We start from the raw sequence: 15496 nt of genomic DNA, 5'->3' as shown, positions 1-15496 counted from the left end.
TAATATATTAATGAGATGAGAGAATATCTATAATTTTTTAATAATATTATGTCATGTATCGACACTAAGTCCATAGGAGATTTTGTCTATTTATAAGCGAGAGCCAGGATCTACGACAAATAATTATGAAAGTTTTTTCAATCAAGGTAATCTCCTAAGGAATCCTAAGACTTCTTTATTGTTCAATAATTGTAATCAAAATTTAATCATATCTATAATATATCTTAGTTAGATAAGATCATATAATTTAATATTTTTACATTTTGCCTATTAATTGATAAGATATAAAAAATTAAAATTAAAATAATTAAACCAAAAATTTATTTAAAAGTAATTTTATTTAATTAGATTATAAAATTTCGAAAAAGCATTTTACATGTGCATACAAATTTTATAAAACAGGACAAAAAGTCCAATAAACATAATAGCATATTAAATTTGACTACTAATGCGAGTCATAACGATCGGTAGTATATTATTTATGTCATACTTCAATCTATATGTCATAACATTGTTAACTTTTCTTAATATAATCTAAAATGACCTTTGTAATTTATCTTGTCAAGACAATCATGTTATATATATATATTCAACCATAATATGCACATACATAAATATCAACAATAAAAATAAATAATTTTAATTACGTAAATAAGAATATCAATTATAATGTCCACTCAAACAAGTATTACTATATCTTTTATGGGTTACTCACAAACCCAATCATAATAACATATTATTTTAAACACTTTAGGTTGCAAGTCCTCGATGAATGAATTAACGATCAATACAGTAAAATTAAAGTTCTTAATTAATATTAATTATTTATGGACTCTTTTTCTCTAACTATCAAGTACTTTATATCATATTGTATAGAACTACTAGAGTACTTGTTATCTATAGAGAAGAATACTATTTTGATATGTCACAAAGTATCTTCAGCGACTTGGTAATTGAGTTTGACCACACTAATTCTTGAGATAAAAATCTACAATTATAAAGTTTGATTAATTACTTCAAAACATATCATAAAATCAGCTTTTATTATTGATAATGTAATAATATGTTACTTAATATTTTTCTATAAATTATCCTTTTAACTAATAAACATAAAATATAAAGTGAACTTTCTAAGATAATTTATAAAATCAACATGTGAAAATACTATCATTTCAAGCTAATGTAATTATATATATATATACATATATATATATATATATATATATATATTAGCATATAATCTTTCTAGATATATTATTACTTTCTTTATAATATTTTAATATTTTATTCTTAGGCAACTCTAATATATACCTAGTATTTCGACTATAAAATTGATATCTGGTTTGGTATAGGCTTTAACATGCAATAGACTTCCAATTGCACATACATAAAATTTTCTAGGAATATTATATTGCTAGATTATATTGCTAGGAATATTATATTGCTAGATTTAACTATCCTTTTACTATTATTAGGGTAATAAAATATATATCTCTTTAAATTTTTTTTGATAAATAATAATATTTTCAAAAATAGTTCTTGAATTCGAATATCTTTTATGTGAATTGAAGATCCTTATATCTTCAAGATAATCTTAAATATATAAATACCTTAAATTGGGTTTTCCATATATTCATAACTCAAAAAAATTGATGAAATTAACTTACTAAGAATCTTATTCAAGATATACATAATTATCTATAGATTTTTCTCCTCACATTGATTTAGGTATAAAAAAATAATCCATCATGCTCCTAATCATATCTATAAGAGTACAATTTTGTCTTTCAATAATTTCATTATGCTGTAGCACATCTTGTAAGACATATTGAATACCTTATTTTTCTAAGAACTAGAAAAATGATTAAGCTCATCATAAATATTATAAATTTACCACCATTGTTAGATTTGATAATTTAAACTTTTTCTATTTAGTTATCTCTTGACTTTATTTATGTACACCTAAAGGTGTCAATAGTTGAGACCTTAGATAGTCATATCTCAATAGGTAATATATAAAGGTGATAAAATATGTCTCTCCACTAAAACATGGAACATTGAGTGATCCACGGATATAAACATATATAATCTCAAAGAATTCATGAAACTACGTTTCATTATAATATTTGATTTTATGATCATTGTAAACTTAAAATTCATATTAATTTTACACAAACCATCATGTAGAATTTAAAAGTTAACTTTTATTGAATCATGAATATACTTAGTTGACAACCACTAAAAAAAAATAATATCCCAATAATTTCATATAAAGAAATTAGATTTCTAGAATTATAAGAAGATAACATCAAATGAATCATCTTTAAGCATAAGTGATAAGTATTAACTACTATTACTTTTGCTTTAAGATGATTCCTTATAATAATAAATATTTCATATTTTTTTATTAAAATGAATCTCTATTATTAGTAACATAAGTTGAAGCATTAGTATCAATCTATCAAGTATTAGAAAAGGACTTTTGTAATGTTGAATTTAAATCATACAAAAGTTAAACTTATACATTTCTCATTCAAACCAAAACCTTGTAATTCTCTTTTACATAATCTTTCTTGTCACAAAAGTTGCACCCTATGAAGATTTTTATTTTATGAGCTATTTATAAACTCAGATAATTTATGCTTCAATTTTTTTTATTGTTATCTACTTTTTGAATAATATTTAAAATATTATGAGTCTTTACTACTTTAATATTAATTCTTTCTAAACATATATACTAATTAACTCATTAATTTTATGTATCTTTAATTTTATTATAATAAATATAAATGGGTCAAATTAGGAAGAAATACAATTAAGAATAAATTGTATAAGGAAGAACTGAGCTACATTCATCTCAATGTTTTTGAGTTTATAGTTTTGTTAGGTATATTAAGGATATAATCTTACATTTCTCAAATATTATTATATTAAATTTCAGTCAATTCATTCATTAATATATAAACCAATGATTTATCAATAAATTTAAATTGACCTTTAAATATTCAAATGGGTTAGTTATAGACTATAATAAAATCTAAATATCATTAATAATTATCATAAAACTAAGTCGTTTAGATCTTTCTCAATCATATCTCTTATTTATTTGTTCAATAGAACTTTTAGTAGTTATATCTATAATCCTTTCAATTAGTCCGATCAAGATTTAACACACTCAATGTAAATTACATATATTTAAGTTATTTATAATAATTTAATCTAGAAAATATATGAATATTTACAAAAATACAATGATAAAAGTACCATTATAATAAAATAAAATAATATTAATATTTTAAGTTTTTAATAAATGTTGGACGATTGATATCATCTCAATTTCACCTTTAGATAAAATATTGATATATCTAATATTCACACAAAAGTATATATAGAGGTTGATACCATCCTTATGAAATAATGTCATTACCTTTGAGTATCCGTCCTAAATTGTAAGGATATCTAAAATAGTATCATCTTATACTATAACATAATTATTTAAAATAGATTCTCTTTTGGGATTATCTAAATCTCATTATTATGTATATTATTATGAATATTTTTTTGATACTATTTAAGAGTAATTATTTAATATAATTTTATAAGTTATTGGTTTAGGTCACTTTGGTGGATATAAAACCAATCAATAATATAAAATATAATTTAAAATATATTATAAATAATAAAACTTTTATTATAATTTAAATTCCATAAACCTATCATCCCAAGCCACTTTGGTCACTATAATATTAATCAATACAAAGAAAATTTTATATAATAATTGTAATCATGATGAAACATAAATCATATTTTTCTATAAAAAATAAATATTATTTCATAATTGTAAATATATATATATATATATATATATATATATATATATATATAACCAAATAAATATCCAAAATGAATAATTAGATTTTTATTTATCACATGAAAATTTTATCAATATATCATATGAGAAAACTATAGAAAAAAATCATAATTTATGTATTTTTTAATTTTATATATGTTCCTAAATTAGACGAGTTAATTCTATTTAATTGGGTAGACCCAAAATTAAGCTATCCAAATTGGGCTCATATATTTGGATCAACCATTCGCCTAATTAGGTTTGTTAAAATTAAAATTGATCAAAATAAAAATTAATCAAAATTTAATTTTTTTTTCTAAATTCGATCAAAACTTAATTGATTGAATATAAATCCAATCAAGTAATCAAAATATAATTATAATCAAGTTTGATTAAAATTTTAATTAAAATAAATTAAATTATTTAATTTTATAATTGAGGATAAAAGTTAAAAAGTTTTTTAATTTCTGAGGGGTAAAATTATAGTTTATGAAGGATATATAATGGGAATATTTAATTTATGAGGGGTAAAAATGTTAAAAGTATAGTAAAATTATGATTTTAATAAATGAAAGCCTAACTCACAACCACCCTCGTAGTCACGTGTCGATGGTGCAGTGGCCATCTACTGCATATGCACTATCTGCTGTGGCATGCTTCTTCTCACACGGTCGACCGATGACCTCATCAGTCGTTGCGGCATGTCGTTGCCTCCAACCACTTCATTCCTTACCGATAGAACACCTCAGTGCTGCATCGTTGATCGAGGGCTGCCAATGGATCATCCCATGCGTGGTTGTGCACTCGTGTCAACTAGCGACCCCCATAGTCCTGTGGCGTGTAGTTGTGCACTCGTGTTCGTTGCGCAACCGTTAGGTACCTCAGCTTTCGACGTCGACCTACAACTAAGGCAGGTCGACCATCATAAGCAAGGAAGAATACAAACTAGATAGAAAACAGATTGACCACATAAACAAATCGTTCAAGTATCATAAATCAAAACCAAATAATACTTTTTCGCAAGTGAATGGTGTTAATAAACAGATCTAAATACAAAATAGATGTAAAATATTTTTACGATCTAAAATATTTGATTTCAAAACATGGCTCTAATACTAATTGTGAGCATAAAAATCATGATTATGCTATTATGTGAAAAAAATTAATGTTAGAAAATGAAGTCAAATAACAATAGATCAAATTTGTTATGCGTGCCTCTCGATGCTACTCAAAAAGCTTTTATCTTATATGTAAGTACACCATCATCAAATTCGAAAGCTACAGTGATGTTGATCTACAAGAAAAGCTATACTTGTCTTCACCTTTCTTCCTATCCTTCGTAGAACCACTATGAGTAATGAATTAGAGATTAGAGACAAAGGAGAGATGATATAAGGGGAGATGAGAGAATATATGTAATCTTTCAATAATGTCATGTCACCTATCCACACTAAGTCCTTAGGAGGTCTTATCTATTTATAGGCAAGAGCAAAAAGTCTAGGATAAGTAATTAAGAGAGTCTCTCCCATCGTGATCATCTCCTAAATATTCTTATCATAATTAAACTTCTAAACTATTGGCCAGTAACCATAATTAAAATTCAATCATATCTATAAAATATCTTACCTAATTAAAAAGTATTACTACTATAAGCTCTAATGTCTCAATCCAATGGTTCATTGTAGTCTCCCAATTATTCTGATCAATCAAAATTTAATATGCAAAGTTCAATCAATCAAATCTATCGTGTTAGCATGAGCTAAAGAAAAGAATATTACTTATAAAAAAAAAGAGAAGAATATTTTTTAAAATATTTTTTATTTTAAGAATATTATCCTTACCATTCTACAAATAGTAAATAGAAACTAAACATCTTATTTTTTATCCTCACATATAGACTCACCATTCTACAAATAGTAAATAGAAATCAAAATGTTATTGTTGATCCTCATATAAAAGACTCCTCTGACATAGTCATCATGAGAGATATCAGCTTCTCGAAGATTTGATAGCCTTTTAGTTAGCAAGTCAGGTCAGATCAAACCTACTTGTCATGTTAGTCCAAGAATGCTGTGTAAAGGAGTGACAGATCATATGCACACCCCTCCAAATCAAAGAAGTCATCCAAGGAGTGCCGCAGTTAGAAACTTGATTATTACTCTTAAACCAAATTCTTGACCTAAATACAATACTAAACTTGATGTTCCAACACTTCTCACCTCATCCTTTATATCAGAGTTGCAAATCAAATAGAATGCATGAACACATCAAATAATAATAGCAGTAGTAGCTTTAGAAATAGGAAACTATGCAGACATGGATACTGTGGTGCTACAATGTACTGAGTTCATGTGTGACAGACAACTTAAATGGATAGACATTCAACATCAAGTGTCAAAGGTGTGAAGATTTCAAGCATGCCATGGAGGTAATCATCCTGAGCAGCAAAACAACCTTCTTCCCCTGTCTTGCGTTTCACTGGACAACCGCATCCCCAATGATCGCGATGGCCGGGCTTTAGCTAGTCTTTTAGCTGTGCGGGATGACAAAAAGCAGGCAAAGATTGTGTTGAATGCATTGAGACAGTGGAAGAGGGAGGAACGGTGACAAATTTACCTATTTCATAGAAGAGCTCATTGATGTTTTCTGCTGTTTTCGCGGAAGTTTCCATGAAGAACAACCCATTCTCTTGTGCATACTGCAAGCCTTCCTGAGATGTATCCAAAGTTTCAGCATGCAAATCTATTAGTAGTGTCACTGAGCATTTCACATAGAAGCTTCACCACAGGGTTTACTTAATTGCTTGAGTGCTTGTTTTCCTATCTAAGAATGATGAAGATGCTGTATATAAATTTTCATTTATTACCTCCATTCCATGATAGACACTCAATCCTATTTGTAGGATTTACTAGTATTTCGAGTAGATTGTGATGCATATCATGTATACAATAACAACAACAAAGACATAAGTCCCACTAATATTTAGGGCAGGCTATATGGAATTTTGTTGTTATTGAGATCTATAAAAAATCAAATGTTAAGTTAAGTTCAAAGCAGTGTCTGCCGTACCGAAGCGTACCGCCCGTACCGGTCCGACAGATACTCGGTACGCGGACCACCCGGTACCGCTACAGTGCTATACTGTAGCACTGCTACAGTATAAAAAATATAAAATTATCGGTACCCCAGGGTGTACCGCTCAGTACGCCCTGGTGTACCGCCCGGTACACCGATACCGTACCGTACCAAGCCCAGGTCGAAACTCCGATACGGTATGACGGACCTTGGTTCAAAGTACTTCAATATTTATTTATAGTTTCTATTAAGGTCTTTTTAGATCTTCCTTTATCTTTTCGTATACTATTTATATTAATTATTTTATCTCTTTTGACTACCACAACTGGAGGTCTTTTACGTATATACTTATATTATCTTAAACAATTTTCTCTCATCTTATCCTCTATCGAAGTGATACCTAGTTGGTCATCGATAAAAATATTTCCTAGTAACTCTATACATCTATGTCAACATTTTCATCTCAATAACATAAACCTTTTATATATGTTGTGTCTTAACTGCTCAATACTTAGATCTATAATGTATTATTAGTCTCATAATTATCTTATAAAATTTTTCTTTTAATCTGAAAGGTATCCAATGATCACGACTCTTGACAAAGTGAACTAGGAAAGGTGGACACTAGACTAATTACAATATATAAGCATGATGGAATGAACCACGATTCTCTACATCTGAGCTTAGTTTGTCTTACTTTTTCTCTCTGGCTATGGCATTCCTTAAGACTCAGGGAACTTCAACCAGAACAATTCTCGCTAAGCACTCTTGAACAAGGAAACTCTTCTTGGCTAGCATTTGCTTTATACTCCTCAATGTTCACTAGTTTAAGGCTAAACGAGGGCTTTGTTATGATTCACTAGTCAATATAATAGAGAAGGATAATTAAAGCAAGGTTTGCCGTACCGGACTGTACCACCCGGTACGGGCGGTACGTACCGGTCCGACAGGCTAGCGGTACGCGGACCGCCCCGTATCGTACCGAGTACTGTAGCAGTGTACAGTAACACTGTTGCAGTGTACAGTGCTCGGTACACGTGAGTGTACCGCTCGGTACACCTGGGTGTACCGAGCGGTATACCGTACCGTACCGGTACCGAGCCCGGGTCGAAACGCCGGTACGGTACGATACGACGAACCTTGAATTAAAGTGTACAACACATGATATAATGAAGTAATCTCCTTGCGATACTCACTTATTGCTTTAAAGTTTAGAGTCTGAGCATATAGAGAATAAGTAAAAGATCCTAGGAACCAGATTCACTACTAGGGGAAAAATATGTTTGAACAACCATCAAAGGTCTTCAATAACCATCCTATTTTTTCTCTGAATAATATTCTCATCGATTTCTCTATCTTTTTGGATAACTGATCCAAGATACCTAAAACTTTTACTTAGAGGGACTTCTTAACTATATTTTCCTATCTATTCAACTTAACTATATTCTTCTAAAGCTTTTATTATCCATTCAACTTAACTATATTCTCCCATATATTCCTAGAATCACTAAAATTATATTTTATATATTCAGTCTTAGTCCTACTTAATTTGAAACTTTTAGTTTCTAAAGCTTGCCTCTATAGCTCAAGTTTATAACATATTAAGCATATCTTATGATATACAACTTATTCACATGCAGTTGCTGCTTGTTTGCTTGTTTTATAGCCTCATTTTGTAATGAACAGGACTTTTAACCCAATACAGAATTTGCAGCTTGAGTTTGAAGCTACATGTCTAGTTGTTTGCTCTTGGATATAAATAGCCTAAGGATGAATTGGCACTGCAAGAAATGATGACAATGGATACAAACATATAATTCATTTGGAATGTCAATCCCTTGCCTGTTATCTGAATCATTGGATGTGATGACTTGTTCAACATAAGAGATAGGCACAATGGTGATTGTTAAGCAGGTTTAATTTTTTTTTCTTTTTTTCGGGGTAATTTGAGGTTCTTGTACCATATTGATTGTAACAGGAATCAAAAGCAAAAATTTAAGAGTTTACACCACAGAAACAGGTGGTCATTTACCTCAGATCCCACCTTCCTTTTTGCCTCCAAGTCAACCTTGTTTGCCACCAATGCCATTATTAGATATGGATTTCCTAGAATAGTGAAAATTTTATCAAGTTATATGAGATATTATAACTCAATAGAACACAGAATGCAGATTCAGGTGACAAATTTCATATACAAAAACTAGTCTGACACTCCTAATGTTGGAGCAGCTATAAAAAGCACTGAGATGCATGATGAGTCAAGGACAACTATAATATTGTCTGCAAATGACTAGTCAACATATTTTGCATAGATTTTAGTTATAAAAGAATCCAACATTAGCGAATCTGTCTCAGAAACTTGAGACAAAAAAAAGTTCAATGGCAGGGATGATTTGCTTTATAAGAGATATCTAACTTTTGAAGTACGGAGTGAAATAATTGACATGTTGCACATAATCCTAATTCAGGTAAAATTAGTATCTTAGAGACATAAAGTCACCTTGTCTTTGAAGTTCTTGAACCCACTTTTTTGCTCTAATAAATGAATCCTGAGGGCAGCAGAAATATGTTCTTGAATTAAACATAATCATCCATCTCAACAGTGTAAAGCAAATAAATCAAAGAACAGAGAGTTCCCCTATAAGGATGACAAGATTTAGTTCTTAGATGATGCATAGGTTTCTCTTTTGAAATGACCAAACATGGAATCTTGTCCAAAAACTAATGATCACCACATAACTGATGCACCCATATGTGCCATACAAAATCTCATGTATAGTGAAGATCTGTGCCAAAAAGAACAACTTGTTAATCTGAGGATTCTAACCCATATTGTAAATAAAATGAAGAAATACATGGTTGTAAAATGTAGAAAGCTCAAAAATGCAAAATCACATATAAACCTGATGTTTCTATGTGCATCGACCAGTGCTTAAATATCCAAGAACTAGAGAAATGGCAAGGGCAGAGGACTTCTTCTTCTTCTTCTATGTGCATCGACCATTACTTAAATATCCAAGAACTAGAGAAATGGCAAGAGCAGAGGACTTGCCAAACTTCAACTGAAGCAATTAAGCACTAGTAATCTAACAATTTATCTATCCCCTGCATATGCTAGTTTAAGCTAGTTTGACAAGAAGTGGACCATGTTTGCAGCTCATGTGATATGTGAACTCCAGTGCAACTACAGGATGATAATGATAATGATGGTAATCATTGGTGATACCAATGCTTGTTTTAGGTGTGACCATATGTATCTCATCTAAAATGATGCCAATATGCATGACTACGAGGAACTATGTGAAAGAAACTTCCAAAATTGTGTCAATATAGAGAGCACATGTGAGAAACTATTGTGGCAATCAGAAAACAGCATAGGAAAAACTCTTGCATACTTTCCATGAACAAGAAATGGAATCATGAGTAAGAACCAGCAAAGTTGCACAATGATAAAAAGATGGAGCCTAACACGTCTCACATGAGAATTATGATTTTGTCTCAAAGGAAAAAGTTATCACTCTGAAAGGAAATGAAAAAATAACCATTTTAAATCTGAGGTTTCAGACTTTTGTGTTGACTAAGAAAAATGAAGTATGGTAGTAGATTGCAGGGGAAAATCCAATTTATATAGCAAGGCAGCTTATTATTCCTTATAATGACAGCAAAAGCCAAGAGAACAGGTAGGCACTTGCATAACATATTCTGATCTCTACAACAATATTTGAACTTTATCACATCATTCAATACTGAAAAAAATATTTTGTTACCTATATTAGGAAATTATATATTTCATTTCTAAATATAATTTATAGCAGAAGGTTTTAGGTTCATTATAATCTCGTCTAACTTTTACTTTTAGAAAAAAAAATCTGTTTGAACTTTCTTTTGTGAGGAAATGAAGTTACAGTCAAGTCTGTTTACTATCTCAAGAAACTGCACACTCACCACCATCTTTTGTTGCCATAAGAAAAAAAAAAAGTCTTACTTGTAGATATTAGTGCAATAAAATGTGTACCATGCTTGAGATATCATAGACAACAATAGCCGCAGCAGCACCACGATAATACATAGGGGCCAAACTATGATATCTTTCTTGCCCAGCTGTGTCCCATATATCAAATTTTACAGTAGCCTCATTAAGTGATAGAACTTGAGAGAAGAATGCAGCTCCTATTGTTGATTCCTGAGAAATGAACACCCAGTTTCTCTGAATACTTTTTTCTATGAATTATTTCAGAGGAAATCAAAGAAGATAGTGAAAATTTATAGACCTGACAGTCGAAATATTGGCCTTTGACAAACCTCAGGACTATGCTTGTCTTTCCAGTTCCCATGTCTCCAAGAAGCACCTGCAAGAGTTATATTCTTTTAGCAAATGTCCAAAACATAAGCCACTGGGTCAAATTTTCTAAAATTTAGATAAGATGCTTTTAATTACTAAGTCCAAGACAATAATTTAAGCCACACAAAAATATTTGAGAATTAGTCACTATATCAGCTGCAATTAACTCCATATTCTGCAGGGATCTGATGATTGCATAAATTTCTTTCTTGCTTGTGGCTTTATTCTGAAGTATGGATCCTGACTTCAGGTTTTGAGCTGCCAATCAGTGCTTGTTGACTTGTAGAATGACTACTATGCAAGTTATTTCATGCTTTCTTAAGTTATGGCATCTTTGCCACAGTACAGTCTCCATGCCTCTTTCCAATTGAGAATTATCATTTGCCTTATGCAACAGGTTAAGTACTAAGCTACAAAAACAAGCAATAAGTCAAGCCAGCCTTCCTTTCGACAGTCATTTTCAAACAATTACACCCCAGTATTTCTAAAAATCAAGTAATAGATATTAAGGCATATTGCACACTGAAAATCAAGTTTTTAATGTTATAATCAACCTCCAATCCAAAAAAGGTAATTATTTATTTCATCATTTTACATATTGGTGGCAGAAGGGGTTTGATGACTGAGAATTGTCTAAAAGAATGTCAAATGGTAAATGCAAATAAATCTAGCTAGGATGGAAATAGCTTCAAAATCATCTGACCGTATATTCCAGGTTTGCAGATTATACTAAACTTTTGCAATGTCCTTTCTCAGTCTAAGAATGATTGTGGTGGTATTATAAGGGCAGATATTATAATAAAGTCGAAGAGTTGCAAACTGATACTTCTACTTAACACAGACACAAATATCTGAATGATACAGAACATAGAGCAGATATAAACATATGTTCAGCAATAGCCAATGCAATGCCGTATCTAGAGTAATTTGCATCATATGTCAACATGTAGTTCATTTTGGCAATAAATCATACATCTCATCTCCAACCAAGATGATACTGTAGTTCATGCAATGTCTGTTACAAGGCACAAAATTTTCTAGGACATATTTATGCTTGTACCCTAATAATGCTTTATGTGAAGCAATAAATCATCCAGAACAACTTCATTCGACCACAAAAGTTAGCGCTAACACAGTTAATGTTCAAGTATACAAAATCTAAACACACACACACACGCACACACAAGTCAAGTGATTCTGGTTTCTTCTTCTTAATGTCATAAACAGGTTACAATTAATCCCAATGTTCTTTATGATTCAACCAGGAACATGCCACCCTCTTCTTGATCCATTAAAACAAAGGCTGGATCAAACAGTACAAGAAGAAAGAGACCAACAAGAGCAGATAAAGGTTTTAGACCACGAAGGCGAGTAAAGGGAAGACATACCTACCAGCTTGGCTTGTATGTTGCCGCTGCCCATCCTGGCCATGAGACCCAACACCTGAAGGAGAACAACCGGAGCAGAGGAACAGATGGTGATCACTTTGGGAGGTCATGGAGAGGAAGATGGAGGAGGAATTGACAAGGGAATGGTAGGTTTGACTCTGACCTGTGGACGCTGGCTCTGCGGGTCAAAGGACCCCTCCCGTGCGTTGACTGACTGTTGGGGTCAACGGTCACGGCCGCTGACGGAAGCGGTTGCGCTGCACCAGTATCCAAACAACTGTTGTGATGGCACGCGAGTCAACGGGGTATTGTTTGTGGGTTGCGATTAGCGGAAAAGGACATCATCACATGGTCAAGCGAAGCAAAGTGATGTCGCGCAGGAGACGATCAATTTACTTTTGAGTTGTATGGAAAGACTATTGCTACCGATCACTGTATTAGATTGAATAGTTACGAAGACATTAGAATGTCTCCGTCTATGATCATGATTCGGAAGAAACCACCTGATAACGTTGATGGTTTTGTCTCTCAACAAGAGAGATACGGAGGTACTAATTATATATTATCTCATATAATTAGATCTCTTTAGTATTTTGATCTTTATATTTAAAAAATTTATATTAAAATATTTATAATTATAAAAGTAAAACATCTATCTTTATTTATCCTAACATTATCGGTTTACCAATAAAAGCATGAAAATAATAGATAAAAAATATAACTTCAATGTTGTAGTTGGTGGTGATAGACGATGGCGCCGCTAACGACCTCAGGTAGCTATTATGGATAAAGAGAACAACGACAAGAGGTGAGGACCACTTTGTATATACATCGACATTGATGCAATTGTCGAGCGATGAAAAAGCTGCTCGGCATCTACATGATCTCCTTCAAAATTAGCATAGGAAAGTTAACAAAGCGGGCATCATCGTCTTAAGTGCACTGTCAATCGAACGCCCTCTATACCCTTCCTCCTCCTCCTCGGGTGGTGTTTCCGCCTATTGCTCCTCTATTGCCTTCCATCCTCTTACATTATAGTTAAGAAAAAAAATAGAAGGTGATGTTGGACACAGTGCCCAAGGTTGAAGCCCCTACCATGATGGCCACAACGATGCCATAGGAGGTTATGGTGGGAACAAGGATGCCGAAGGTGGATCCATTGGAGAAGATGATCATAATGACGACGAGGTTGAAGGTAGCATCTCCCGTCGCTTCAACAAGCCACATCGATAATGAGAGAAATCGATGGTCCAAAAGATAAGCTAAGGAGGAGGAATAGACGACAAAGAGGAGGAAGACATTAAGGTTTCACCTCTCTCTTCAAGGAGGAGATCATGGTGGATTTTAAAGTAATCATGGGAAAAAGATCATGCAATTGTCAAGCGGCTCTTTCACTGCTTTGTATTTGTGTCAACTTCGACGCAGTTTCTAAGCGACGTCATTTTGCATTTGTGTTTGCATCGATGTAGATGTTGAGAAATATTTTTATTGCCTAGCAACTACATTAACACTGACGCTTATACAGAGTGGCGAAAGAGCCCCTCGGTAATTATGTTGGTATCGATGTGGACGCAAAATTGCTCTCATATCTTATCGTCGCTCTTCTCATCCACAATAATCACCTATGGCCTCTAGTAGCACTGTTGTCTGTCACCATCAACTAGAACATTAAAATTATCTTTTTATTTATTATTTACATACTTCTATTAGTAAAATCGACGTTACGATATGTAAAACTAGAATTTCACTTAAAACCAATATAAATTTTTTAAATCTAAAAATTAGAATATTAAATAGGTCTACCTACATTGGATAATATATAATGAACTAATTTATGAAGAGGTGTAGCTTGGCATGATTTTTTAATATAGTATGGATCAATCCAATTATAATATATTTTCTTTCAGATAAACTTATAATGTTCTTGTGCATGTGTCAAAAATATTATAGTTTGGTACAGAAATCTTTTTTGTCTATATGTTCTTGTTCCAGTTACAAAATATTCTTTTTAAAACCTCATAAAGGATGATAAATTAGTTTGCTATTCAATTATAATATTTTTACAAAACTATTAAAAATACAATAATATTATTTAAAAATAATATAATTAGATTGATTCACTATATGAAACGATCCAAACAATTTTTTTGACTTATCCAATTAGAAATATTTCGAGATATAAGAAAGAAATCCAAAATAGGAGATATTTTCATGGAAACTCGTCCATATATGTATACATATAATTTTATATTTTAAATATTATTTATAAATATATATATATATATATATTTAATTTAATTTATATCAAAATATCGGTCACGTGCATACATCCAAACTACAAACAAACCGTCTTTGGGAACACACAATCCAAACTGCCTTCCGTGCGATGAGTAGCCGTTTCGGTGCCGTCCCACTCACAGATTCAAAATCCCGAACCCACCACAGTCGCCTTTGTAACGGTAGAGTGACCGTTGACTGGGTGGGCCACACCACGTGCTCTCCACTGACACCACTTTACCCGCTTTATATATATATATATATATATATATATATATATATATATATATATATATATATGTCATCTTATTATTAGTCTCCGTGATATTATTATACAACGATAAATTACATTAGAATATGATTAGCCTAAGCTCTAACTGGACATTCAACTTAAGTCAGGTGAATGATGTGCGTTATCATCGAGCTAACTGTTTAGATTTTTTTTTTGAGTGTTAAATGGTAAAAATTAGGTTGATCACCGAAAAAATCATGTCAAATGGTATACGAGATATAAATATTTTTTAAGTAAAATTTCTCTTATCTGACGATTAAGATTAACTATAT

At 31.5% G+C, this 15496-nt stretch overlaps 1 protein-coding gene across 3 annotated transcripts; it reads right to left on the bottom strand.

Annotated features, from left to right (window-relative positions):
• Positions 1–4330: 4330 nt before the first annotated feature.
• On the bottom strand, positions 4331–12913 carry LOC103985412 (ras-related protein RHN1). Of its 3 annotated transcripts, XM_009403094.3 has the most exons (9): positions 12819–12913; positions 12660–12710; positions 11197–11274; positions 10941–11108; positions 9426–9474; positions 8958–9031; positions 6467–6560; positions 6305–6383; positions 4331–4755 (listed from the first exon to the last, which is right to left on the bottom strand). In XM_009403094.3, exons 2-9 carry the CDS (start codon positions 12696–12698, stop codon positions 4632–4634), a joined length of 705 nt encoding a protein of 234 aa, XP_009401369.2. In that variant the 5' UTR covers positions 12699–12710; positions 12819–12913; the 3' UTR covers positions 4331–4631. The 3 variants fall into 3 exon arrangements, with proteins under 3 accessions (XP_009401369.2, XP_009401370.2, XP_065007488.1); XM_009403095.3 differs by lacking the exon at positions 12819–12913 and having other exon boundaries at positions 12656–12786; XM_065151416.1 differs by lacking the exons at positions 6305–6383; positions 12819–12913 and having other exon boundaries at positions 12660–12790.
• Positions 12914–15496: the final 2583 nt, after the last annotated feature.

The sequence above is a fragment of the Musa acuminata genome, chromosome BXJ3-5 (genome assembly GCF_036884655.1).
Source record: "Musa acuminata AAA Group cultivar baxijiao chromosome BXJ3-5, Cavendish_Baxijiao_AAA, whole genome shotgun sequence".
Classification (NCBI taxonomy): Eukaryota; Viridiplantae; Streptophyta; class Magnoliopsida; order Zingiberales; family Musaceae; genus Musa; species Musa acuminata.
The sequence above is the reverse complement of the archived record's forward strand: the minus strand, read 5'-3'. Positions and strand labels throughout refer to the sequence as shown.

What these genes read in the sequence shown, in the direction of transcription:
- LOC103985412 (XM_009403094.3), bottom strand. Translation starts at nt 12,698, where the DNA reads ATGGCCAGGATGGGCAGCGGCAACATACAAGCCAAGCTG. An exon ending in GCCAATATTTCGACTGTCAG is followed by an intron (nt 11,109 to 11,196) that starts GTCTATAAATTT and finishes TTCATTTCTCAG; the next exon opens with GAATCAACAATAGGAGCTGC. An exon ending in ACGCAAGACAGGGGAAGAAG is followed by an intron (nt 4,756 to 6,304) that starts GTTGTTTTGCTG and finishes GACCTGCCTTAG; the next exon opens with TTGTAGGTCGACGTCGAAAG.